General features: G+C 39.3%; 1 protein-coding gene across 1 annotated transcript; it reads right to left on the bottom strand.

The window, feature by feature from the left end:
• On the bottom strand, window positions 1–22,828 carry LOC119230311 (multiple epidermal growth factor-like domains protein 10; the record flags this gene model as incomplete). Its single annotated transcript, XM_037491352.1, is given in 10 exon segments — window positions 1–129; window positions 3,192–3,320; window positions 4,667–4,795; window positions 5,293–5,427; window positions 6,609–6,755; window positions 17,489–17,591; window positions 20,190–20,341; window positions 20,344–20,352; window positions 21,133–21,253; window positions 22,643–22,828. Coding segments are annotated over 10 exon segments (1,240 nt in total), but the record flags the coding sequence as incomplete, so codon positions are not given.
• Window positions 22,829–27,939: the final 5,111 nt, after the last annotated feature.

Here is a 27,939-nt window from a genome sequence, read left to right as displayed (position 1 = left end):
TCTGCTCACAGTGCTTCCCCATGAACCCGGTGCGGCAAGTACACTGTCCGGAGATGTGGTCACAGTCAGCTCCGTTTTGGCACTGGCATATCAAGGCACAGTCCTTCCCATAAAACCCCAGAGGACATCCTGTGTGAGGAGAAAGGACAGCAGGAGTCAAGAGGCTGCTGAGGAGAGACAGCTCGTGTCTCCAACACATTTGTCTTTAAACTTGAAGGACTGTTAGAGAGTGACCAAGACAAGAGTACATGGCTTAGCTCAAGTCACAAAGATTTCTCAGATCCCAAGACAGGCTTCTTGCAAGGAGGTTGTGATTCATAAGCAGGAGGCAGAACAGTTGCATACCTTCCAGTTGAACTATGACTGTAATAGTAACTCTGTAGCCCTGGAAACAAGACTAAAGTCTTCTAACAAAGCATCCCTTCAAATCCTCAGAGTATGAGGTACTTCCTTTCATTCTTTCCCTCAACTCTTAGAATCCAGGATTCAGATTCCATGGATTGAAAACAGTGCGTTATGTTAAAATTACCTTGATGTTCTTACTCAGTACAGAAAGTCTTCTGTATCCATTACTTACTAAGATAATATTATCTCCTTCACCAAAGGTGTGTGGTAGAATGCTGAATTTCAAAAAACCCTGCACTTTACAGGTGCTTTAAAAAAAAATTAACAAGTCTTACAAAAATTAGCAAGTCTTACAAAAAAAATTAACAAGTCTTACAATAGCTAAGCTTTGAAACAACCCAAATGCCCAAAACTAGATGACTGGATCAAGAAGATGTGGTACATATACACCATGGAATATTACTCAGCATTCAAAAAATATAAACACATGCAATTTGCAGCAACATGGATGGAGCTGGAAGGGATCATGCTCAGCGAAATAAGCCAGAGAAAAAGAAAAAAAATACTGGATTGTCTCACTCATAGCAGGAATCTAGAAAACTTAAATAAGTGACCAGGAAAAAGAATAACTATAAGAAAGAAAATGTCAAAATCAACATACAACTATGAACCAGAGACACTCTATGGGGGGTGGGGGGCGGGGAAAGGAGGGGTTGGGGTCAAAATAAGGGGGTTGTAATTTTATGGGGAACATAAAAATAAAATTTAAATAAATAATAAAAAATTAAAAAAATTAACAAGTCTTCTCACTGCTGCACAATTTTCAAGACCCAGATGCCTGGATCCTTGGACCAAAGATGTTTACAAGCTCTATTGGTTTTCTTGGGCCAGCAGCTGCCCTACAAGGGTATTCAGGGCTCATTGGCATTATGAAAGTTTCAATAGTTGGGGACTGTTCCCCAGAATCACAGGTGTCTTTTATTTTTCCTTTTTATAGTGAGGTTTTAAGGAATGCTCAAGTTTCAATAAACAGAGGCTTAACAAAGACACCAGCCCCAAACACCCACCATTGTCATATGTTTATTTATGCCAGGTTCTTTTCATACATACTCTCATTGACTCTTTACAGTAGCCTGGAAATGCAGGGAGAATATTCTTGACCTCTAGATGGGAAGTGAGCCCTGAGTGCCCTAAGTCACACACTTGCAAATGGCAGCAGCAGGGCCACTATGCAAATGCAGGGAGGTCTGGTTCCAGTTCCCAGGTGTTTTTCCCACTGTATATATTATGCTACTTCTACTGAAAATGTTCCCCTGTTTAAAACAGGCCCTAATTTTGGATTTTTTAAAGATTTATTTATTTATGCATACAAGAACTGGGGTACAGGCCAGAGATGCGGGGGTGAGGATTCACCAGAGACAGAGTGGAGAACAGAACAGGCAGACTGAAATAGACTGCTGAGGGGAGCAGTGGGAGAGACAGGAGAGGTCTGCTGCGCCATGTGGGTAGCTCCCTGGTTGGCTGGGGATCGAACTCATGCTGCAGAGGCTGCGGCTAGCTGCACAGTACTGTGCTTAACCCCTTGCACCAGCAGGGAGGCCCTAATTTTGGAATTTAAGGAGTTTAGAAACTCCTATATATACAGGCATACCTTGTTTTATTATGCTTTGCTATATTGGGCTTTGCAAATTTTGGGTTTTTTTTTTTTTGTATAAAAGTGAAACTACACTTTGAAGGTTTCTGGCAATATGTCTATTTTTTAAAAGAAATAATGTTATTTCACACTTAATAAACTACATTATAATGTAAATATAAATTTTAATGCACATGGACACCAAAACTTGACTCGCTTTTTTGTGATGTTTTCCTGTGTATAATCTCTGCAGAATATGGTTAGAAAAAAACCTCTTTCCTTGCCAATTTCCACCTTCTTGCCACAGTTTAGGGTATATACTGCCTTCTAGAAATTCTAAAAGATTGGTTCAGGCTTTTCCCTAATTACATTTTCTAATTAGTATGAAACACGATTACCTAATTTCTGACCCTATCTTTCTTCTTCAGCTCATTTCTTTGATTTAAAAGTATATATTATTAATAAGGATAACCAGAATACATGTTTTCCTGTCTTATCTCCTCTATCCAGTCAAAGGCAAGAGGGCACAGAACAATCCTTTTTTCCAATGGTGCTGAGCTGTGGAGTACTTTGCAATTTATATCCTATGATGTTCAAAGCCTCATGGAAATAAAAGCTGTTAGGATATTGTGGGGGAAGAAAGGAAAACAAACAGTAGTTCTTAAAACATAGTCCTATACTGGCATCAGCATGCACAAAGTTGTCAGAAATGTGAATTCTCAAACCCGAGCCCCAGTCCTATGAAATCAGACACTGCGGGAGTGGGTCCAGCAGTTTTTCAAGCCCTCCAGGTGACTTCAAAATTCTCTAAAGTTTGAGAACCACTGAATTCTGTTCTCCAAGATCATATACTAAGTTAGACTGTGAAGCTTCACTCCCTTTCTAATTGCTGTTACTTATCCTAACCTTTGTGTTGTTAAAATAAATGAGGGCATTTGATCCATATAAATAGGGTCTGGTGAAAGGAGAGAGGAGAAAGAACAGTGCACCTCCACCTATAGAGCATTGCTCCACCTCAGTGTCCTGACATCATGCAGAGACAGAAACCTTGGAGTGTGGAAGCTGTTAGCCACCTGGATTCCTACACGTCTCTGGGCAGATGCAACATTAACGTCAGGGACCTTTAGTGAGCTCATCTCCTGCGTGAAAAACATGAGGTTGTTTCTTCTTGGGTTTGCCCCCCTGGGTGAGCCTCAGCAGGCCAGTAGCTTACTCTGTGTGCAGTAGAGACCTGTCCAGCCAGGAGTGCATTTACATTCCCCGTCATAGGCACTGCAGAAGGCTCCATTGTGGCAGTTGCACGTGTGGATGCAGTTTGGGCCCCAGTGGGCAGGTGGACAAGCTGAAAGCACAACACGAATGGAGAGGTCCGTCAGAGCTCTGAGAGCAGCACCGAGCAGAGAGAATTCCAACCACCCTTCTCGTCTCTTTTTCGTGAGAAGTTAGTGGTGTGTGCATGAGGACAAGGAAAGCACAGTTCTCCAAACCCAACTAAAATCCAAATGGCAATGCTAACTACACTACCAAGCAGCCTTACTGATTATTCATTCACACTGATGCAAGTTGAGCAAAAATCACCTCAAAGTTACAGATTTAGTTATTTGACAAATGCCGGTTCAGCACCTATGTGCCTAGCACTGTTAAAGGAGCAGTGGAGAAGCAGGGGACAAAATGAAGACCATACAATCCTCTGTAAGCTTATATTTCAGCAGGGGAGGCAGGCAAACCAACCAACCAAACAACCAACCAATGAAACTATCAACCAAAAATCCGATGGCAATAAATACTATGAAAAAAATTTTTTTTTAAATAAAATATATAACAGGATAAAGGGAACACAATGGAAGATCTCTCTGAAAAGACATTTGCGCAGAGATCTGATGGGCAAAGTGATGTGACTCAAGAGAGAAGGGATCTTTACATTCATGTCTATAATCTCTAGAGCCTAGACTCTGCTCTGGCATTGTTACGACGGTTTGTTTTAAAGCTTGTTGTATATAAGAATTGGTTCACTTATAAAATTCTTAATTGGAAGAAGCAGAAAATAATAAAATGAAATCATTAGAGGTTACTGCCCATTGAAGAGCAATCAGAACTTTAGATAAGGTATTTGGGAAATAATGTAAGATTATGGGTAAAATGATTTGATTTACCAAAAGAAATACTTTTTATTTATACTAATGCTTCAAGAGCATAATTGCTTAAAAGCAGGACCACTTATAATTTCTATATGGTTGCCAAGTAGGGAGTATAACCTAATAAAGACAAATCAATGTGATATAAATTTTTAAATGAAAAAATTTTCTTTTATAATCGTGTGAGCCATTTTTGCCCAAGAGCAAAGGAATAATAAATAGCTGACACGATGTCTCACATGAAGCAGAGAATGAATTTTCTAAGTACAATACTACCATTTTAAGGATGAAGAATCCTTGAAAAGTGAATAAGCAAAATGCCACCTATTTAGGTTCTTTTAAATCATTATTTGGAATTCAATTTAAATCCAGATTTATTATTTGGATTTGCATAGAGCTCTTAATGTGGGGAAAAGCCGTTTAAAAATTAAATAAGTTATCTTACAATTGTTCACATATTATTTTTGGATTACATAAACTCTAATACTTCAATCCTAAAGAATCTGAAATAAATAAGTAAAAATATTTGATCTTGTTCTAAAAAAAGACTTACGCTGAGAGCAGTCACTGCCGATCCAACCAGGGTAACATTGACAAGATCTGTCAATGGGGTTACAAGTTCCGTTGTTGGTACAGGTACAAATTCCTGCACAATTTTTCCCAAATCTGCCACTGGGACACACTGTGAATAAGTTATAAGTCAGTAACACAATTGCATCTCATATCACAGAACACTAGACGAGAAATGATTTTAAATAGCTGCCCATTTGATAGCTGTCTCTCCTCTCCAGCACCTCTCCTCTTGTATAGGCCTGTTTTTACAAAGACATGAAACCAGAAGCCCTCAGGAAGGCATCACAAATCAGTAGCCATCATCATTTCTAGAAATCTGACTTCCTGACTTCTCATTCAGGGAGTCAAAATCCTTCCTTATACTGACTTTTCATGGGAGGCTGTTTCCAATTAAAACTGAATTGCAGCATAGCTCAGAGAATAAAGAGATTTTGCTGGGGGTGACAAGCCAGTTTTCCCAAAGCTCAGAGTCATGTTTAGAGAAGTGTAAACACAGCATACGGGAAGGCTGGTAACTGAAAATCTGTCTTTTGAGAAGCCTGAGGACAGGTTCCATGTGGCTTGTTCATCATCACGTATCTCTCCAAAAATTCAGGTGACCCTTACCTTCATTGCAGAGGGCACCTGTGAAGCCAGGCAAGCAGTCACACAGGCCAGTGATGTGGTGGCAGGGCCCGCTGCTGTGCACACATTGTGGACAGGTCTGGCTGCAGCGATGTCCATAAAAACCAGGCGAGCAGACTGAAAATAGAATGGAAATGAACAGTTATCTTTCTGAGATAATTATCTCTCATATTCAACATCGGAATCTAGTTTAAGTTCTGGGTGACAAACATTTTTTTAATGATACTGAGAATTTTCCAAGTGTAAAATAACAACGAAAGCAACAAGGGCACTCTTTAATAATGAAAACTCTGATATGCTTGCGGGCAGGCACATGTTTTAGCTCTCTTAATTTTCTCATTTATGGTCCCAATTAACTTGAGGTTTGGCATAGAACAGAGGCTTGAAGAATTTTCACTGAAGAAATAAATGAAGTAAATAAAATCACAAATGCTAACAAGCCCCAAATAAATACTCTCAAACCATGTGTTGATCCTTTATTCTTTAGGAGTCATTACTGCAAGAAATAGATCTATAGTCAGAGTTAAAAACACTGTTCCTCCTCGAAGTGGCCTTGCTAAATGATTGTGATTAAAAAGTGAAGAAGTAAAGTGCAATATAATTAGGTTCTTCCTGAGACATTATTTGGATTTAAATATAGAATGATTGCATAGAGCTCTTAATGAAAAAAAAAAGCAATTTAAAAATTAGAATGATGTATTTTATAATTAGCCATATGTTCTTTTCTTGATTACCTTTACTAAAGATTGAGTAAAACCTCATAGATCATTTCCTAATTCAAATATTCTATTGACTAATGTCAACCACCCCACTTTTAATTCTGCAGCTCTGTTTCCCCTTAGCACCAACTTTAAGACTACTAGCAAGAGGTATGATTTGCCTGAAGGTCTGGCTAATGTTGACTTCTGGTAATTGAGGTAAGGCTAAAGCCAAAATTGCTGAATAAAAATTTACAGGTCAATGGATTTCTGGAACACCATTTGCAAGATTTAAGGCAGGATCAAAAAACATATTTTGATAATGATGCCAATGAGGCAATGAAATCATTACTGAGGAGAAATGGCAAAATCCCCATCTGTTAGGTGAGGCCTGAAGAGTGGAAAGAATAAATCTCTTGGGGAAGTGCTATTGAGGACAGTCCTGCAAAGGACAGAGTGACACACAGAGTGAAACTCATCTCTCAGCCTGGACTATGACAGAATATCACTACAAACTGAGGGTTGTGGCAGAAAATAATTCTGTACCAGCAGCCCTGAGAAGAGCAGATTGGAAACTGCCACCTAATGAAAAACACTTACTTCTCTGACAAGTGGTGCCGCGGAACCCTGGTGCACACTCACAGATGCCATCATCAGGGGAGCACGAAGCTCCATTTTTACAGTAGCAGGGCAAGGAGCAGTTGGGACCCCAGCGTCCCTCAGCACACACGCTGTCACAGTGGACACCTGAAACAATGCACAGGGGTAAGCGGGATAAGGGCTAAAGTCACAGTATCACAACAGTGAACAGGGGTGAATGAGGGGTAAAATTCACTTATCGTATACATCATCATATCACATATGATCATATGTCATAACATTAAAATAATTGCAGAAATATTTCTGGAAAAAATATTCCAGGGAAAAGGAGGAACAAATATCTTTGTTATACTTTCATATGCTGATTTTTCTCCTTTGGGAGGAGGAAGCAAAGGAAAAGCCCAAAGACTTTATTTAAAATTTATCAACAAAGCATGGCAGAAAGAAATCAAAGACAAAAAAATGGAGAATTATCGTGTGTTAAGAATAAAATAAAATAAAATTTATCAAAATAAAAATGTATTCCTTAGTCCTCAGCAATTTCCTACCTCCTTCTTTTCTTTGATTTTACACAGAAATGAGCAAAGTGTAAAGATAAGGTGAACCAAAAAGTAGTTAAATTGTTTTACAAAAACAAAATCTTCCTCCTGAGCAGGGAAACAAACACAGTCTAATGATATTTTATTGATACACTGTGCAGGACAGAATGGATAAACAGATAAATGAAGGCAGAATATCACAATGGATGCTATATATAGCCGTGGTCCAAGCTATTGATTGTCATGAAATTATACGTAGGTGTTTAACTCTCATTCTAGAAAAAGAGAAACTTTAGAGTCAGCCATGTGTGAACAAAACTTAAGGGAAATATAAAAATAACCCAAAATTGCAAAAAATAAAAATATAATCAGTTTTCATTTGAGATAAGTGGAAGTTTCTTATGCAAACTCGTATGTGAAATACAACAGGGGCCTCTTTCTTTTAAGTCAGAATTCTTCACATCTCAAAGAAATGCTCTTGCATTGAGAAGCAATAAGAGTGAATTATAATTAGTAATGAACTAGCAACTGCTGGCCTCAGACCAACTGAAAACATGATAAGAACAAGAGCACACACACTCAAGGATTCCAGAACATTAACACCACCCAGCACTGAGGAGAGGCTGAGAAGGCTGAGTTTTGTATTACAGTTTAATTATAAATTGATTAGGAGAAAAGTTACCATGGCCTGAACTTTAAGATATAAGGACCCCCAAACTATAATGTGAACATTGCTAATTGGCATGCAGTCGTTTCTGCCAAACCATAATTCCACTTTTCGACTGTTCTGTTTTTTTCCTTCTGAAAGTCTCCCACATGGTAAAGGCTGCTAAACAGGCATGAAAGCGCACAGACCTCATTGTGTCTAGCTTGAATCCACAATAGGGTATTATTTTAGCTTGGCTGCTTGGCTGAAGGAGGGAGATTAGTTCTGTTATAAAGCTGATTGGAGTTTAAGTGTTCTACATAGTATTAAGCAGGGAATTTGGATCCATTATGATTTTCTTATTCATGAGTTCACAAATCTATGATTTTTTTTTCCGATAACTTTTGAAATACAGAGATGGAATTGCAAACTCTGTAAATCTCCAAGTGTGATGTACCATCCAGATTCTTATCTGGTGTTTTTACTCACACCTATACAGATGGTTTCCACTACAGTGGTTTGACTTAAGGACTTTTTTGACTCTATGATGGTGTGAAAGTGAAACACAGTCATTAGAAATTATACTTTGAATTAGGAATTGGGACATTCCATTCTCAATTGCAGTATAATATTCAATAAATGAAATGAGTTATTCAGCACTTTATTATAAAATATGCTTTGTTTTTAGATGATTTTGCCCAACTGTAGGTTAATGTAAGTGAGCGCATTTAAGGTAGGTTAGGCTAGCTGTGATGTTCACAAAGTAGGGTATGTTTGAATACATTATGATAATTTTAATTTATGATGGATTTATTAAGATGTAACCCATTGTAAGTTGAGGGAGAGCTGCATTAGGCAGAAGGAATGAACTGCTTTGGAAGGAGGCTGCAATCCTGAACATTGTTTTGTAGTTTCGGAAGAAGTACCAACAAGCTTATCTACCACAGGTTTTACTCTCTCTATAAATTAAGGGTGATGAAAATGGAAACAGTCTGCTACATAAAGATTCTGACACTACTGGTCATTTTGGCCTGAAGCCATTCAGGCAAATCCCACTTAGGACTTTAGAGAAGTTGAGTTATTATTTTGTTGATCTGAAAATCACACTGGAATCTAATGCTGATTTTGACACCTTTTTGTGGAGTGGGAGTCATTTTTGATGATTTTTTTTTTTATGAGCCACTTGCCAAATCTCTACTGCACATTACACTTAATAAAATGTAGTTAAGATGAATGGCGTACACTTTAGGCCAAAAAGTATATACTGCTTTTTAACATTACAGGTTATCGTGATGTATGAATGACTTAGCACACTGTCGGTGAGAGTATGTTCAGCAAATGACCGCAGGCCAGACTGGCAAATGTGGATAAAGTGATCTTTTATTTCATATGGGTTTCCTAATAGGTTTGCCCAGCTGGTTAGTACACCTATCAGTCATAATCAATTTTGTCCAGGTAATTTTCATAGAAGTAACAAGGGCCACGACATAGCAAGGAAATCTATTGCAACATAAGCTTGTTTCACATGATTTACCTATCATTTCATTTCCAGAGACTCACAGGAATTCTAAAGATCATCCATCAAACTTAGTCTCCAATCACATAAGCATGTTTCAACAGAACAAACTCAGTTTTAAGTAACTTTTAAGATTGCAGAGATGTCTTTTCTTGGGAAGTAAATTATAACAATTCTATTATAACTCTTGCCACAAAATGAGCCCTCTTTTATATTCTCTATCATCAATAAAAATGAGTCATTTTGAAGATATTACTGTCTAATCCATTTGAAGACAAAGTATGTCTCAGTCAGGGAGATTCCAGGGAAAAGCGTGAAGCTCTTTTTTCTTCCGGCTAAACCATTTTCTCCCATTTTTCTCTTTTCCTTCAGACCTCTGTATCTTCTTATTATCATTAGAAGATCTTATTATCATCCCCTTTATCTTATGATCAGGAAAGAATAAGATAAATTTATTATTACAGACGTGTTACTTTCCTTAGAGAATATTTCAATTTTAAGAGAATATTCATGTTGAGTCTAAGCGGGCCTCCCTGGTGGTGCAGGGGTTAAGGCAATGCACTATGAAGCAATCTGCAGCCTCTGCAGCACAAGTTTGATCCCCGGCTGGCCATGAAGGAATCCACATGGTGTAGCAGACCTCTCCTGTCTCGCCTGCTGCTCCCCCCTCAGCAGTGTATTTCACTCAGTCTGCCTGTTCTGTTCCCCACTCTGTCTCTGGTGAATCCTCTCACCCCCCACATTTCTGGCCTGTACCCCAGCTCTTGTATGCATAAATAAGTAAATCTTTTTAAAAAAGAGTCTAAGCAATAAATCTCTAATTGTGTAACTTCAAGCAGTAAGACTCATGGAGGGGGAGTCTGGGTAAATGCCCCTCAAGATCACACTAGCTATATGGCTTCTGATCACACTAGCTATATGGCTTCTTTATGCAAGGCCAATATGGCAGTGCAACTAAGTTTGCCTTAACCATTTTTGGCGGGGGGTGAGGGGCTGTATGTTTTGTATATGTGTGTGATATTCCTCAATTATTTTCATTGATCTCATTCTGCTATTTGTCAACTTTGCAAGAGTCCATAACACATATTTTTATTATTGCTTTGCTAAAGACAGAAAAGAGAATGCAACTAAATAAATGTTCAAAGGTCTATCAATTGCTGGCTGGTGGGTGAGAAGTTCTCTAAGAAAAACCTCGAACAACAGAGTGACAATGGCCCCAGAATAGACACATCAAACTGTGTCTGGGGGTCATGGTCAGGACAGGAGGTAGCTTGAGAAGTTGGTGGGGGATTCTGGACCAATGAATGATGAGTGCAAGGCTCAGAGACTCAAAGAGGTATTGATCCTTCAGGAATTTGAAGTATTGGAGGCAGCTGAAATTGGGACTGAAAAGAGTGGGAAAGGCATCTGGGTAGCCAAGCAGTAGACATGTAAAGAAGATCCAGGATGCTCAGGCTATGGAGTGTGAGCGTCTTTCTGGTGTTAAAGGGATCAAATATACAATGAAGAGGGGCATCATTAAATTTGTTTGCAGGAGGCTGGGAGGTGATTTGAAGAGGCTGGAAGAAAGTAAACCTGTTAGTGATGTTTTGGATTACCCTGGGAAAAAATGATCAAAATGGCAAGTTCTTGAACTAAATCACTTGCAGTTGGGATGCAGGGTAAGATGAATTCCAGAGAGAAATAGGAAAGAACACAGATGGAAGATATGTCACCATACTACACCCAGGCAACTCCACGAGGACACGACGGTGCCTGATTTTCCTCTACAGCATCAGGTACATGGAGGATGTCAAAAAAATTAGTTGTTGAATAAATCAATAAGCACAGGCCTTCTTTCCTACATGATATTTGGGACCATTCTCCAACTGGATGGATCAACCTTGCCATTTTTATTTCCCTGATGAAGTGACAAGAAGTGCCCTCAAACCAGGAATCACAACATATATTTTATGCACCTACCATGGTAATCCTTCTCAGCTATGGGGATGGAGATGTCTGTCTGGCTTATATTGCAGAAATAGGCTTTCACGAGTTTAGGTCTGCTTTTTTAATATGCTGTCCCAGATTACCGAGCAATAGAAGAATTACAAGACATCTTGGGGAAATCTTTTTGGCATGTTTATCAAGAGTAGACCAAAGCTTTAATATGAGTTACTTCAGGAAACAACTTCCTCAAAGGGGATATCTTTAATTTTGCAGGAATCCTCTGCTTCAATGGAAGCATTTTTTTCCCTGATAAATGTTCTAAGGCTGATAAGGAGATCTGTGAGGGGCTGTTTTTGCCAGGACTGAGGACAAAGGGCTCTTTGATAGCCTCTACAAGTTGCTAGGCAATGGCTGAATGATCGTGATAAACTTCAGCTAAGCAGCTCTAAAGAATGTTCATGCATTTAATGCCTGATGCATTATGCCAGTGGCCTCAATGTGAAATCAGCATTCACTGGGCATTTGTGATTGCATGAATGTGGTAACTAACTCATCTGGTGTGTCATTACTCCCCTTCTCAGAGATATGACCCAAACTCCTTATTGTGCTTAATTGTTTATATCTCTTATGCCAGTATTGCAGTACTTGGGGTATTAGTGAATGAAAGAAATGGTTTTGATTCCATGTCTTGTTCCTTAGTGACAAGTTATTAAATATGTGTTGAGACAAAGAGAGAGATTTGTTAATAATAATTGGGCTTGGAGATTGTAGGTGAGAAGAACCACAGTATTAAATCATAATACTTCTTTAAATCTCTGGCTAAGGAAGTGGTTAGTGGTTTTCTGTTCATAAGGAGGTTATCACTGATGGATCTATCTCTGTGCCTGTCCCGAGAGAACCTGAGTTTCTGAAGGCCGAGAGTTGGTGCCACTTCATCTTCATGTTCTCAGCACCCAAGCACTATGGCTGCAAAACAACTTGGAGACACTCAACAAGTTGTTGTTAAATCCTATTTTGATTTTTAAAGGCCAATTAAAAAGAATCCTTTTCCAAATTATATTTATTTGCCCATAATTTACAGGCGCCTCACTCACCCTCCATCAGTGCTCTAGGGGCAATGCCCAATCATTTCTCCTTCCCCTTCCCTGGCTCCCTTCCCCCCATTCCCTCTGGTAACCAATATATTTTTCATACTCTAAGAATTATTTTTGTTCTATGTGCCAGTTTGTTTTATCTGATTATTTATATCCTGCAAATGAATGAAACCAAGGATCTTGACTTTATATAAATAACTAAGTTGAAGAAAAACATTTTGCTACATCAGAAGAATCAGAGATATTTGCATTTGTAGCTGCAAGACAAACACACAAGACAGCATGGTCTGCCTTAGTCCCGATCAGATAAAAGCAAACAGAACAGACTGCTAGGCAGATTGGGAGATCTGGGAAATTTGGCTTTTTCTGCAGCCCTTCTTTTGGAAAAGGAGGCCCTCTCTCCACCCACACTGCAGGGATCCCACATTCTGCTTTTAATGAGTCCCTCCCCCAAGACTACACACACACACAGACATACACACGTGCAAACACCCTCTCCACCCCTCAATTCTCTAAAGGGTCAGAGAGCAAGCACTTGTATTTGTGAGAGTTTGGGAGCCTACACATTAATGAAAACTCATTTGCACTTGAATTTGCACTCATTTGTTGCTAGACAAAAAAAAGGTAGGCATCCCCTTTGTATCAACTCTGGCATCACTAAGTTGCATGAGAGATAACTTAGAGACAGATCAGTATGTGAAGTAGTAGTTCACTTACTCAGCTGGTCAGTGTTGGTGTTTGGGGAAATTCAGGAAGGGAGGCTGTACTGGAGATGGCTAGGTCACCCAGAGCCATAGAAGCCTCTTTCTGCTTGCTGAGAAGAGCAGATAGGTCTGGCTTCTTTCACAAACTCGTCTATTTTCCTCCTCCTCATGCCCCTTCCTGGATGGACTTAGATGAGCACCTCAGCTTTCATCCCAACCTCCTGATCCTCCTTACCATAATACAGGCCTGACTAGTCCTTCTTTCCCAAGACTCTTCGATGTTGATTTGGCATCCTCATTGCTTTTCTATCAGTCCAGCACATAAATTTTTAATACCGGTATCAAAGCATCTTTAGGTGTCCTCTGGTCTTTTGCCACTGGTTGTGAGGGTTCAGTTACAGAAATGCTCCCCTGGACTCCCCCACCTCTTCAACCACAAGAGTAGGAAGGCATAGTGCAGCCGGTTTACAGACTGCTAATTGCCACTGCATATGCCACAGGGTCACTAAGTAAGGTTGCGCAGGTCGTACACTATACAAGAGTCTCTATACAAGGCTAAGTGGGGGCAGAAATCCAGCTCATACTCCATCTGCCCAGAAGTACACCCTAAGGGATTTCTAAATGTTTTCCAGATTTGTAAAAAGAAAAAAAAAAAAAAAACACAAAACTTGCTTTATGAGCTGGCATTATCTTCATTCTCCTCCTAGCCTACCTTCCACATTGTTAAATCAGTAAATGTGAGGTGGGGGACTGGGTATAAGAGCCTTAAAATATTCTCATGCGACAGTGATCTTAGCCAGCTTTAAGAACCAGGATGGGGACTGCACATGTTCCCAGATGGCTGGAATGAAATCTTGATTGGCCGTGATACTCAGTGAAAAGGGGGGAAGTCAGCATGTTTCTACTTTTGTTTTTTTTTGTTTTTTTTTAATACTTTACAAAGCATATCACTCCACTACTATGGAAATACACACACACACACACACACACACACACACACACACCCCTGGTTATACTTCATTCACAACTGGAACTATATATAATAATTTTGAAAGGCACTTTCATTATATAATTGTGTGTGTATGTGTGCGTGTGTGTTTGCATGTGTTGTAGCAGAGGCATGAGAGAAGCAGCCCAGGACACAACCTATATTCTAGGTGATGTTTCATTTTCATCACCCCCCCTTTTTTTTTTCACTGCAATCTGTCTTTTGTTGATAAATTTGTCTGCAGTTTTAAAATATCAATAAATTAATATTTTAAATAACCACATACAATGAAAGCATATACCTTTCCTTTTGAAAAACAGTATATTTCTTTTGAAAATAGTATCTAGGAAGCAAAGTAAAATGCAACATTTGTTTTAGTTAATCTGTACGGTATATTTTAAAGATTTACTTTTGACTAGGTAAAATGGGACTACCAATTAGAGTAGAAATAACAGAGTTTGCCTTCTTGTTAGTGAAGACAGTTAAACACTAGAAAAGAGAGGAAGTTGTCAGGAGTGGCACATGAATGACATGAAAGAAAGCAAGTCGATTTCCTGGTATTATCAGGTTAACATATGACTTCCTCAATTTCGGTGTGTCGATTTCTACGTAAAGATTGATAAAGCTCTCTGGATCTTTATCTCAGGCTCCAAACCAGAGGCTTACTCTGCCTCTTCCCATAATAGGTCCTCAGTGACCAGGCCTTGGTGCTGCTCTGTATCTTCCTGCTGATTTGGTTAAAGGAAGATCCCAGGACTTTGTGTTATAGTCCATGAATTTCTCAGAAAAACCTCAGTGTTACCTGCAAATGACTACTCTATCCAGCAACACTTAACACAATTTCAGAAATCTCAGCAACAGGGAGGAAAAGACAAGAATAACTTGGTACCCAGGGCTTATATTATTTATTTGCCCCCAATCTACTAGTAAATGAAAAGCAAAAATTCCCTCACATTGAGAAAGGCCCTTATGAGGTACTTACTCAAAACAAGCTTTCCTTTTAGAAAAACAGACCAATTCTTCATCCAATTATAGGGTGTTCTTTGGGACTTTAGTAACTTTCTTTTCCTCTACGTATGTTTTCTTATACCAAGTGTGTTCTGTGGGAGATGACTGCTCTAAAAAAACAGTTCACAGCAGCCTCAGATGCCTACAGACCATCAGCTCACACAGAAGACCCAGAGAAATAAGATGCTGGAGTCATGAAGCAAAGACATGAGGGCAACAAGCTACAGAGCAACATGAAGTAGCAAAACTCCTTCCCTTTGTAGAACCACAGATGGACAGAGGATTACAAGATATGTTGTGTGACAAAGCCATTGCATTCCCACAAGAGCTCCATAGGTCCAAGGCCAGATGGGATAATTTGTCTTTACCCCATGACCCAGACTGTGGAATGCAACTAACACATTTTCTAGCTGGCTCCAGGCCAAATCATATCTCCTGCTTTTCTTATGTATACTAGACTGTGTTTTCAAGGGCTGGTTCTAAATCATCCAAGCAGGTGGATGCTTGAACAATGACTGGTACACTCAGGAACACCTCACATTTCCTCGATATTCATAAGACAAAATGATTTGGTGGAATATGGTTCAAACAAATGTGGCTTCTCTTATTAGGAAAGGGCTAAATTTTCCAGGGAGTTGAAAATGCTATTTCACTTCACTGTGGTCTCTGAGTACGTAGTATTGGTCACTCCATTTGAGACCTTCAAAAACCCTAGTGAAGTAACTAAGAGTCAAAGAGAAACATGGAAATGTTAATATATTGTGAAGTGAGTGATCCCAACTTTTGCAAGTCAAAGAAGGAACTAGACTCCAAGGGGGTCCTTGGAGTCTGTGGAAAAGTTTTTGTTTTGAAAAAAAAAAAAATAGTTTTTGTTATGAGCAAGTACCTCATAAGGATCTTTCTCAATATGAAGGAATTTTTGCTTTTCATTTACTACTGGATTTGGGGGCAAATAAATAACATAAGCCCATTGAAAAAAATAGTTTTTTATACTAGTCTTGACCTGTCTTTTAAGATAGTTCTTAGATACTATAAATCAAGTACATGACAATTTGAGCTCACCAAAGAAGCTCTCAAATTAAAAACAAAACAAAACAAACCTTATAGTCACTACCAAAGAATTTATTCATGACATTTTATGTTCAAGGATCTAAAAACTTACTATTCTAAATAGGCAAAATTCCACACATTGATCTACAGATTTCATACTCATTTTTTACGAGAATTGACAAGCAGATCATAAAAGTCCAGAAATAAATGCTCTCAAATTTATTTTTAATTGACTTTGATAAAGCTGTTAAAAAACAACAATGGAGGAAAGAATGGTGTTCTCAAAAAATGGTGGTAGGACAATTGGATATTGACCAGCAAAAGAATGAAGTTGGACACTTACTTCAGGGCCTATATAAAAAACAAACTTCAAAGGGACCACAGACATAAATGTAAAAGCCAAAACTATAAAAATTCTTCAAAGAATACAGAGGCAGAAATCTTTGTGAACTTGGGTTAGAAAATGGTTTCCTAGATTTGACACTAACAGCACCAGCAACAAATGAAAAAATAACACAACAGAACTTCATCATCAAAATAAACCATTTTGCAATTAAGGACACCATGAAGAAAATGAAAAACTGATTCACAGAATGAGAGAAGTTATTTGCAAATCATATCTCTGATAAGGGTCACATAATCTAGAAAACATAAAAAACTTATAACTCAATAATAAAAAATGATCCAATTAAAAATAAGCACAGTATCTGATAGACATTTCTATAAAGAAGATACACAGATAGCCAATAAATACATGAAAAGATGCTCAACATCATTATTTACTAAGGAAATGGAAATAAAAACACAAAGCAATAACATTTCTTCTTCTAAGAAATGTTAGTTTGATAAAATCCCTAGCAGACGCCATGAAACCCTATCAATAAGGAGAAACTTCCAGCTGTGGTTAGAAAATTGGTAATCATATTATGAATTTTTATGAACACTATTATGAGAAAAAGGAAGTTTAAAAACCTTTATGATGAGTAATAAAAATTTTAATGTGTATATTAACCATATTAACATTTAATATTTGCCTCACTATAGTAAACATAGTCATATTCATAAAGGTTTATTTCAATAACTTTTTCAATCCCTCAGAAGTACCACAGAGGTCTAGCTAATTTTTCACAGCAATTTACATTTTTGCCCTCTTGTCTATCTGAATTCTGACAGGTGGACCTTACACAAAGGTTCAAGAAAACTACTAAGCAAATCAACAAAAAAGTTACCCTTGGATCACAAATTCTAGCAGTACTACTTATTGGGTAAAAATGAGCCATCTTACTGGAGACTTTACTGTTATTTTCATTTTTTTCTGCCAGTTGACCTGTTGCATGTTTCTCTGAAATAGCAAGGAATAGTACTGGGTGTGTTTTCCATTTCATTTGTTGGTCCTAGGCTCTCACCTGACCATCCGGGGAGACAGCGACAATGGCCCGTGGTGGGGTGGCAGCCATCTGCATGGCTGCAGTCACAGCGCTCGGCACAGCTGAGTCCATATGTACCATCCTGCATGGAAGACAACAATGAGTGGGAAATCCTGGGATGGGAGACAAAGAGCCACAGCTAGCCATTTCAGACACAGTTGCTTCCTATAAACACTGCTCAGAAATTCATGTGCTATAATCACTTCTGTCTGTGTCTGCTTGGCCCCCCAATTGTAGGTTCCAGGAGGTCAGTGTTTTAAAATTGCTCAAAACTTAGTAATGTCTAACACAATGGTCAGCACATGTAAATGGTGAAGCCAATATGCTGATATGCTTATATGCAAATATATGTAAAAAGGCCCATTAGTGAAAAGAATCTTTTTCTTATTGTAAGCCACAACTCATAAAAAATTACTTTGTTGGATCTTGGGGCCATCTTTCCATTTTTTTGCAGCCATCACCACTCTCTAAATGCCAGCGCTTCTCCAGCCAATGGAGAAGAGAGGTGAGAGATCTCTGTAACATGCGTTGTGCAAAACGGACATACTGCAAATCCACTGGTGGTAAAGACTGAGGAAGCAGCTGGCTACAAAGCTACTCACTAGAGTGTGCCCTCTACTGGAAGGGTAAAGAAACCTTATTTGTATAAGCCCTGTACTTTGGCACTCAGTGAAATTACTTTATCAGAACTCCACTGAACTTCTGATTCACAAACTTCCCTTCCAGTTCAGGACTTCAAAAAGATCTGCGCTTTCTGAGCACAGCTATTGGTGCTTTGCAGGAAGCAAGGAGCCCTATCTGACTGTCCTTTCTGAAGACACCAACCTGTGTGCTAGCCATGTCAAATGTCTAATAATTATGCCTAATATGGTGTAATTAACCTGCCACATGTGTGGAGAATGTGCTTAAGAATCTACTATGATGATGGGCCTCCCCTGGTGGCGCAGCGGTTGAATGCTGGGCTGCGAGGCTGCCCGCAGCCTCTGCAGCACCGGTTCGATCCCCCGCCACCAGTTTGAGTCCCACATGGCACGCAGACCTCTCCTGCTGTGCCTGCTGCCCCCCTCAGCAATGTATTTCGTCTGTTTGCCTGTTCTGTTCCCTGCTCTAGCTCTGGTGAATTCTCTCACCCTTCCTTCTTCTGACTGTACCCAGTGCTTGTATAAATAAATAAATAAATAAATAAATAAATAAATAAATAAATAAATAAATAAATCTTAAAAAAAAAAAAAATCTACTATGATGGAAAATATTTTATTCTCAAAAAAAAACCTTTTTCTCTACTTCCTATGACTGGTAATTCTGAATGTTAGTTTTTTGTCCCATTGGAAAAATAAGGGACAGCAATCAGGTATTGGTAGTTTCCATCTGCATTTCATACCACCAACCACGAACAACATGTCAATCATCAGAGGGACGGACCTGAGGACTACAATAAAACAGGTAGTGGATGGTTAATGGCATTGTCATTTGTCTAGGACTTTTTAGAATTAAAAACAATTTTTTAGGCCCCATTGATTTTTGGCAGGGCTGCATGGAATTACTTTGCCATAATATGAGCCACTAAACCACCAACTTTTATTATGGCTTTTAATATATAAAACAGGACCAGATTGCACCAGGGGCTTTGCCTTGTCCACAATCAGATTGGGAGTGAAAGGTGACCTTTAAGCCCCTCTCAGAGCTCTGATAATTTGTTCACTGGGGCATGAGGAGCAGCATAGCTAACTTAACTTTGTTCTGCAGGGTTGGAAAGTGACCCAGGGTAGGAGCTTCTCTGTGTTGGGAAATGGGTTGTACTTAATAAAAAGAAAACCCAGGAACAAAATGTCTCCATGGGGGGTTGTTCTTAAGGGGTCCAGGTCAGGGGTCAGTCAGACTGTATCACCCCGTTGAATGGTCTCCCTGAGGCAGAGAAGGCACACCACTGAGACAATGCTTAATGGCTCAGGAGAAAGGATGGTGATAAGAAGAAAGAGTGATGGGAAAGAGGGAAAGAAATAGGCCAGTTGCTAGTTGCTTCAGGTAGATTACTACAGAATGCACCTCCCAACTTGCCCTCTATCAGCGTGTGGTGGACACAGGCTGGGATTTCTAATGCTGTGTATCTTCCAAGCAGTTCAAGGAAGCGGAGTCAGCACTGAACTAGGGAAATGTTTGGAGATTCTTGTGACCTCAGAGATATTTATGTTAAAAGATGGCTGCTTCCAGACCTTACTTCACCACCTCCATCAGCATTCTGTGACACCAGTCACACCCCTTTCAATTCCTGCCACTTTCCACCCTAAAGCCTGAGGGATTTCCATTATAATGGAAACACAATACCTAGAGAGTTGACAGGCTTATTTATACAGGATGTTTGACAAATGCTGTTGACTGGCTGCCACGAATAGATGGGTGTGTAAGAACAGAGAAAAGAGGGGAGCTGTGGGGAAACGAAATAGAGATGGAAGAAAAGAAGAAAGTCTTTCTCACAAAGCTGCCTAACCAATTTCCATGTTTGTCCCTTTTTGAAACCTATATTCAATCTGAGTTTAAACACCTCAATTCTTTGAATAGTCACTACGGTTTGGTTCATACCAAGTCAAGAAAAGTTCTTTAAGTCAAGAAAAGTGCAGAAGTAAGCTAAGCCTTGGACACCAGCTTCTCCCAGACCTTCCCAGCTGGGGCACTGGCGTACCTGGCAGGGAAGTTCACATTTCTCCCCACGCCATCCAGGTGCACATGTGCAGGTCCCATCCAGGGTGTTGCAGGCTCCCCCGTTGAGGCACTGGCAGGTTAAGTTACAGCTGAAGCCCCAGGTGCCACTGGGACAGCTGATGGAGCAGTCCCCCCGTGCCAGCCTGCAGTGACAAGAACGCCAGAGCACATGAGGAAACAGACAGCAGGGAGTTTGCCCAGCCTTTCCAAACCACATTTCCCTTTGGAAACATCCTGGAGATGCACAGCAGTGCCCCAAGCCCCAGCACAGAGAGCGCTGGTTCTGCCATGTAAATAAAGCCTCCATCAGAAGTGAACAAAAGCCCCTAGTAGCCATGTGTGCTGTGTGATCTTTCAAGAACAGAGAGAAGCACTTCTAGGCTACTGGGGGGAGAGAGATGTAGTGGGAGCACCTTTGATACAAAGTGACATGCACCATGGAATGCTGACTTTAGTTCTGGTCAGAAAAGTGGAACATTCTTTGGGAGGGAGAGAAGGTTTATATTGAAAGAGGAACCCTGTCTTGACAGCATGATCCCCTTAACCATGAACAGTGAGTATTCAAGATTCTAGCTGTGGCACCAACTATTGACAGACACATGACATCAGTGCTTGGCTATATTTCTTGTCACTATTTCGGGTTAGTCAATTTAGGAGCCTGGACACATGTCATCTTGCCTATTCTGCCCCAAAGAGACTTATAGACTTTAGACCTGGGGACAATGCCACAGACTAGAGCATCCTATGTGATCTTCTTCCCATGACTTATGAAATCAAGAGAGCCCACCCTGGAGAAGGGGCTGGCTGAGTTCAGGCCCCCAAGTTTGGTGCAGCTGGAGCTACAACCCCGGAAAATTTTTCTTTCCTCTGCCTTTAGAAAACACAGGTCAAGGGGTAGATAGAAGACTCATTCACCCACTTACCTGCCTTGCAAGTACAAGACCCATCCACAGGAGAACAGAGAGCATCGTTTTTGCAGCCACAGAGAGAGGAACAGTTTATCCCATAGCTTCCCAGAGGGCATGGGGTAGAGCAATCAATTCCCTAGACAGGCACAAATAGAAAAAGGCATGCAATTTTACCAATTGAAACAAGGTCAATGCAAATAAACAAAAATATATCTTGGAGATGCTAATTTATTCCCTTTCTAATTTTAACACATTGTATTTTTTGAAAGTAGCTATACCGTCACCACTACACAATTTTTTGAGATTTAAGTGTAACGCTAGCTGGCCTATGATTAGGATAAAAGATTAAATGGGATCCAAAAAATTCTGCTGCCTTCATTAGTTTTCTTTCCTAGCAAAAACAAAATTTGTCCTTGCTCAGACAACTAGATATATAACAATAAACTGTAGCTGTAAAATTACTGTCAATAAATAAAGATAAATATGAACTATATATTACATTGCAATGCATTCTAGACAACCTGGTATAATATGTAATATGATTAGTGGGTAAAGCAATACAACAGAATACACACACTCAATCAGTAGCCTGATTCAATTTATTATCTGACAGTGAGCGTTAAACTTAGAAGTAGGTTAAGCGTAAGCTAAACGGTATAATCACATGGATCTATGCTAGCAGTGTAGCCTGAATTCTAGCAGACTGTACCAGTGCATGTAGTCTCCTATAGAAGTAGGTTACCAACGGTGACTGGAAACGTCCAGTCATGGATGGAGGGCATCTTTAAAAACAGAAGTTCCTAAGACAAGGTGAATTCAAGAGCTCAACCAAAGAATTGTGACATGGATTAGAAAACCCTATAGAGTGCTGAGACTCTATAATCCACTTGTTCCACATTATTCTATCTGGAATAATCACTAGTATTCTTCATGGTTTAGTGTTTTCTTCTATAAAAATGGGAGAAATCAATTCAAGAACCACCCATTTTCCTTTAAAACAAAGATTCCTACCTAGGAAATGCTACAAACTGGGCAAAATTCTGCTCTACTAGTTTATAGACATATTTGTGAGGTCCAGATTCTCAAGGAAACCAAAAACTTTTTCAAAACTATTAACCATTGAATAGAAATGTATAATGTATGCTAACTTGATATATGTCATCAAGTTGCATGAGACTGAAACAAAAGTTGTTTACAATAATACATATCCAACTTGGAAAGCAATGTATTTGTTGGCTATAAAACACAGCAGAACAATCATGAAAGGAATAATTGAAATACCTCATACTTCATGATATATATTAATTGGATAACTAAATATTAGTGCCACACTTGTAGTTTTACCAGCTTTCCCAGTCATTCTAAGGTTTAACTTATATGTTCCATGGCTACTTTTTTCTTATTGCTTTTCTTATTAATGATGTGAGTGATTTTAGCACACTCCTTGTACTTCAAAAAAGGTCCTATAAATCATGGTATCAATATGCTCCACAGTGTACCCCTTGTCTCCTTCCAGGTCACTCACTTTGAATCCTGGGGCACAGGTGCACTTTCCAGTCCCACTGTCACAATCAGCCCCATTCTGGCAGCTGCATATCTGTTGGCAAGCTTCCCCGTAGAATCCAGGAGAACATGTCTCATTACAGTAGAGTCCCGACCAGCCCGGTCTGCAGGCACACTCTCCAGACATGGGGTGACAGCTGAGAGACATGGATGAAAGAAACAAATCACTCTTGGGTAAACGTGACACCCAAGGCCCGTACAAATGTTTATTTAGCCATGATCACTGAATGTGCGATAATTCCATGCACAATAATTTAAACTTCATTTCCAGGGTTGGTATGATTTAATTAATGGAATGAAACTTGACTGGTACTACAGGAGTGTTGCATGTAATCAGCATCATCCTCTAACAGGATGACTATCACAACCTTGTGCTTTTGTCCAAAAGTACATTTTTTTTTTTTGTAAATCAAAAGTATTAATTCAATAAGTAGTCAACTTAATGAAAAGGTCTAAAGAATGTCATCCAATGAACAATACAAATCAGTTAATCAGGGCCTCCCCTGGTGGCACAGGTGGTTAAGCGCAGTGCTAAGAAACTGTCCGCAGCCTCTGCAGCGCCAGTTCGATTCCCAGCCACCGGCAAGGGTCCCACATGGCAAGACAGACCTCTCCTGCCTCACCCGCTGCTCCCTCAGCAGGGTATTTCGTCAGTCTGACTGTTCTGTTCCCCGCTCTGTCTCTGGTGAATCCTCTCACCATCCCGCATCTGGCCTGTACCCCGATTCTTGTATGCATAAATAAATCTTAAAAAAAAAATCACTTAATCAGGGATGTCTAAGGAACTCTAAATGCAGAGACCTTGCTTCTTCTCTTGGCCTCATGTACCTGGCAGAGGAACAGCTGCCTCTACCTGAAAGAGCTGCCACCTTGGCAGGTCAAGCAGCCAGCTGTCACTCCACAGCAAATGGACATATCAGCTGTGCGAAGATGCATGTGTTAGTGAGGCTGACACAATAGGACACCCTGTGGCACTCAAAACACATGTGCTCCTCACTACAGAGAAAATCAACAATCAAACTAATTCTGCACACAATTGGAAGACTGTTTAATCTTCCCCACTGATGGAGATAAAATCCTCCCTTAAACAAGGACCAAGAACAAAATCACTGTTGCAACTAGGTATTTGCTAAGTGATGTCTCAGAGGACTGTTCATAAATTTATCACTCTTGGAAATGGTTATATATTGGGAAGGATGAAGACTGAGGATGAAATTCTAGTTTTTCTGCTACCTGGGTAATCTTAGCAAAAGCACATAATTTTCTTGGACCTAACATTCTAGTCTGCACAGTGATGCCTTCAACCCATACCCTAAAATCCCATTTCCTATCTTTTTTTTTTTTTTTTGCAGAAAAACAACCTATGAGTTGGACAGTTTTCTTTCTTATTTTCAGAAATTTATTTAAATACACTCTGAGGTCCCTGCAGCAACTAAGTGCTCACAAAGGGTAGGCATCTGTCACAAGCATTGCTCAGAAAACATGGTATGAAGAGATATACTAATAGAAGTCTACATTTAAAATAATTTCTTGCACTGAGAATCTGTCTGGATTCAAAAAAGGGAATCTTGAATCTCACATCTACTTGAATCTGTTCAGATCTACCTATTTTTAGGTGAATCACTTATGCTTAAACAAACATCTGGCATCTCTGTGCTGTGTTTTGATGTATCACAAACAGAGCCATACCCTTTCTTCCCTTTCTTCACTCCTCATTCACTGTCTGCTCCCAATTGTCTCAAATGGTACCACCACTTACTTGGTTGTTCAAACTGGAAATCAAATAGTTATTCCTCCTCTCTCATCTCCTATATGCATTCAATCACTAGGACTTAACCAGTCTAAGTCCACAACATTTCTTGAATCCATCCACATCTCTTCATTGTCACTGGTAACATTCTAGTCTGAGCCAAACTCCTGAACAGACTTCAACTTTTCTCCCTGCATATACTCATGCTTCATCAACTAAAAAGTCATATCATTCTCTGTAAAAGGTCATATCATATCATTCTCTGTAAAACTCTTCAAAGGCTTCCACCTGCATTTAGAATAAAATCCATACTACTAAATATAGTTACTGATTATAGAATTGTCTAAACCAGTACATTTTTAAGAATGAAGGGAGAGTTACTAATAACTATATTATTAAGACAAAGGCCTAAACCAGATGCTTTTTGAGGACACCAGAAATATGACCACCCTATATATATATATATATATATATCCACAGGCCTTCATTATCTGGCTACTGCCTACTGTCCAATCTCTTTTTTCATCATTATTATCTCTTTATTATTATTCTCAACATTGAATTTCTTTCAGTTTCTACAAGTATTGAGTTTTTTTAAAGATTTATTTATTCTTTCATACAAGAACCAGGGTACAGGCCAGATGTGTGGAAGGGTGAGAGGATTCACCAGAGACAGAACAGGGAACAGAACAGGCAGACTGACTGAAAGACACTGCTGAGGGGGGCAGCGGGGGAGACAGGATATGTCTGCCTGCCATATGGGTATCTCCCCGGCTGGCTGGGATCAATCATGCTGCAGAGGTTGCAGACAGGTTCACAGTGCAGCATTCAACCACCTGTGCCACCAGGGAGGCCCCCAAGTATTGAGATTTTTCAACCTAAAGACTTCTGATGCTTTTCCCACATAACTAGAATGCTATTGCCCATTCTGCCTACCTCTCCATCTTATCCTTTCAGTTCAGTTAAATAGCTCTTTCTTAGAGGATTTTTCACATTACTTACGTTTACATTAGGTTGATAATTTTTTAAGATTTATTTTATTTATAAAAGAACCGGGGTACAGGCCAGATGCGTGGGAGGGTGAGAGGATTCACCAGAGACAGAGCGGGGATCAGAACAGGCAGAATGACTGAAATACACTGCTGAGGGAGCAGCGGGTGAGACAGGAGAGGTCTGCTGTGCCATGTGGGTTGCTCCACAGTTGGTGGGGATCAAACTGTCACTGCAGAGGCTGCGGACAGCTTCACAGCACTGTGCTCAACAGCCTGTGCCATCTGGGAAGCCCCATTAGGCCTATTTTCTTATTCTTTTTCATAACACCCTGCTCTTTTCCCTCATCCCACTTATCACTATCTATAAGCTTTCATTTATTTTTATAGTCATTTAATGTCTCCATTCCCTTCTGTACTTCAAGTTTCATAAGGGCAAGAATTAAGTCTGTTTTATTACCTGTCCCTGGCACACTATAGGCCTATAGTTAATACCAGTTGAGTGAATAGTAAAATGTCACATTTGGTTGACCAGGGATCTTGGCTTTCGTCGTACATTAATCTACTCCCACCCCCCAATATCTCAGCAAGCAATATTAAATTACAATCTGTATATCTGCAACACAAAGGCGAAGGCAAGATCTCCCTTAAAATTAGTTCTTAAAATGTCAAAGTCATAGCTTAAAGGGGACTCACAATTATGTATGGACACTTACTTATGTGATGTTTATGATAATATTGTAAGTGGCACTGAATGTGTGCCAACACCATGCTAAGCAATCCACGTGCTTTATTTCACTTAATCCTCACAACCATTCGAGGTGTTAGGTATGATCCCATTTTATAAATGAGGGAACACAGTCTAGAAAGAGCAAGTAATTTATTCAGAATCTGACACAGACAGTGGCAGACTCAAATTTGAATCCAGATTTATTTGTTTTTACACCAAAGAAAAAAGAAACGTTACAGTAGCCTTTGAGGAGGGCTAGATATGAAACAGAATTGCTAAAATTTGGGATGAATACAGATAAAAGGGTCAACAGGACCAATAAAGCCTGTATTGTGCAAAAACAGAACAAATTAAAATTTATTTCAGTAAGTTGCTACATTTGAAAAAAGGAAAAGAAATATTTCAAGTGATGAATTGGTTAAATTAGTGTACCTAACTTACTACAAAAAGGGACAGTAGAAAATACTATTTTTAAAGATTTATTTATTTATGCATACAAGAACTAGGGTACAGGCCAGAGGTGTGGGGGTTGAGAGGATTCACCAGAGACAGAGTAGGGAACTGACCAGGCAGACTGACCGAACTATACTGCTGAGGGGAGCAGCGGATGAGTCAGGAGAGGTCTGCTCCACCACGTGGGTACCTCCCTGGGTGGGGATCAAACTCATGTTGCAATGGCTGCAGATTGCTTCATAGGTTGCGTCTTAACCCCTTGCGCCACCAGTGAGGCCCAGAAAATATAATTTTATATTAAAAAGCAGAAGGTAATATTTTTGGTATAGACATAAATGTTAAACAAAGTAGACAGTTTGGGGATGGAGAATTGAACTAAGCAAGAGGCAGATAGAGAAATTGATATTCAAGGCCCCCCAGTGAGTATTAGTGCAGCACACTGCTTCTCAGATTGATTGACACCAAAATTAGTATTCTGCAATTTGTAATTAGATGTAGGAAGCCAGAGCACTTTGGAGGCATTTGATGGGTTCTCAGGCAGGCAGCTTAATTGGTAATGAGATTTACGTGTTGATGTTAGAGCAGCAGATTCAAAGTTGAAGGGTGATATACTCCTACCTGTTCTCTTTCTAAAGAACAGACTACTTTGTGTATATGAAAGTAGGATTAGACACATTAGGAATATCTCTCGCTCTATACACACATATAACTAGATACAAATATTCTAGTAAATTTTTTAAGAGTTAAATTAGTATAGAGTTCAATACAATATTGATTAAAATAGAATGAGTCATTGAATTCCCTTTTATGTATTTCCTTAGCTGTTATTAATACTCAAACGCAATGACAATTAGGTGGCATTTGCAAATAGGCATACCCTACTTGCTGACAGCTATTAATTGTCCTTGTTAACAAGATCTAATATATTTATCTCATGCAAATCTTACTAAATCCCAAATTTCATTTTCCTGCTCAAAATAATTTTTAGCATAAAAATTCACTTACAGTTGAAATTTCCAGGTCACAATGAATGTCTTTAGGTGCTGTAACTGTGCAATTTTGATTTAAAATAATAACATTACTTATAAATATAATTAAATTCCTCTCAATCTTATGAGAGATGGAAAAATAAGAATAGCTACAAATTCTTTGCAACTCCTCCTATCAGGAGGTGGAGTATATTGAATCTGGACTTGGTTAGTTGACCTGCTTTGCTAAAAGAACATTAGTGAACATCAAATAGCCAAAGATTTAAAAAACATTTGCATGATGGGGCCTACCCTGTCCCTTGCTACTTTTGATAGTCAGTGACCGTATAAAGAAGCTCAAGCTAACCT

The sequence above is a fragment of the Talpa occidentalis genome, unplaced genomic scaffold, assembly GCF_014898055.3.
Source record: "Talpa occidentalis isolate TD23 unplaced genomic scaffold, MPIMG_talOcc4v2.1 talOcc4.637, whole genome shotgun sequence".
NCBI lineage: Eukaryota > Metazoa > Chordata > Mammalia > Eulipotyphla > Talpidae > Talpa > Talpa occidentalis.
Note: the sequence above shows the minus strand (reverse complement) of the source record. Positions and strands in the feature narration are given on the sequence as shown.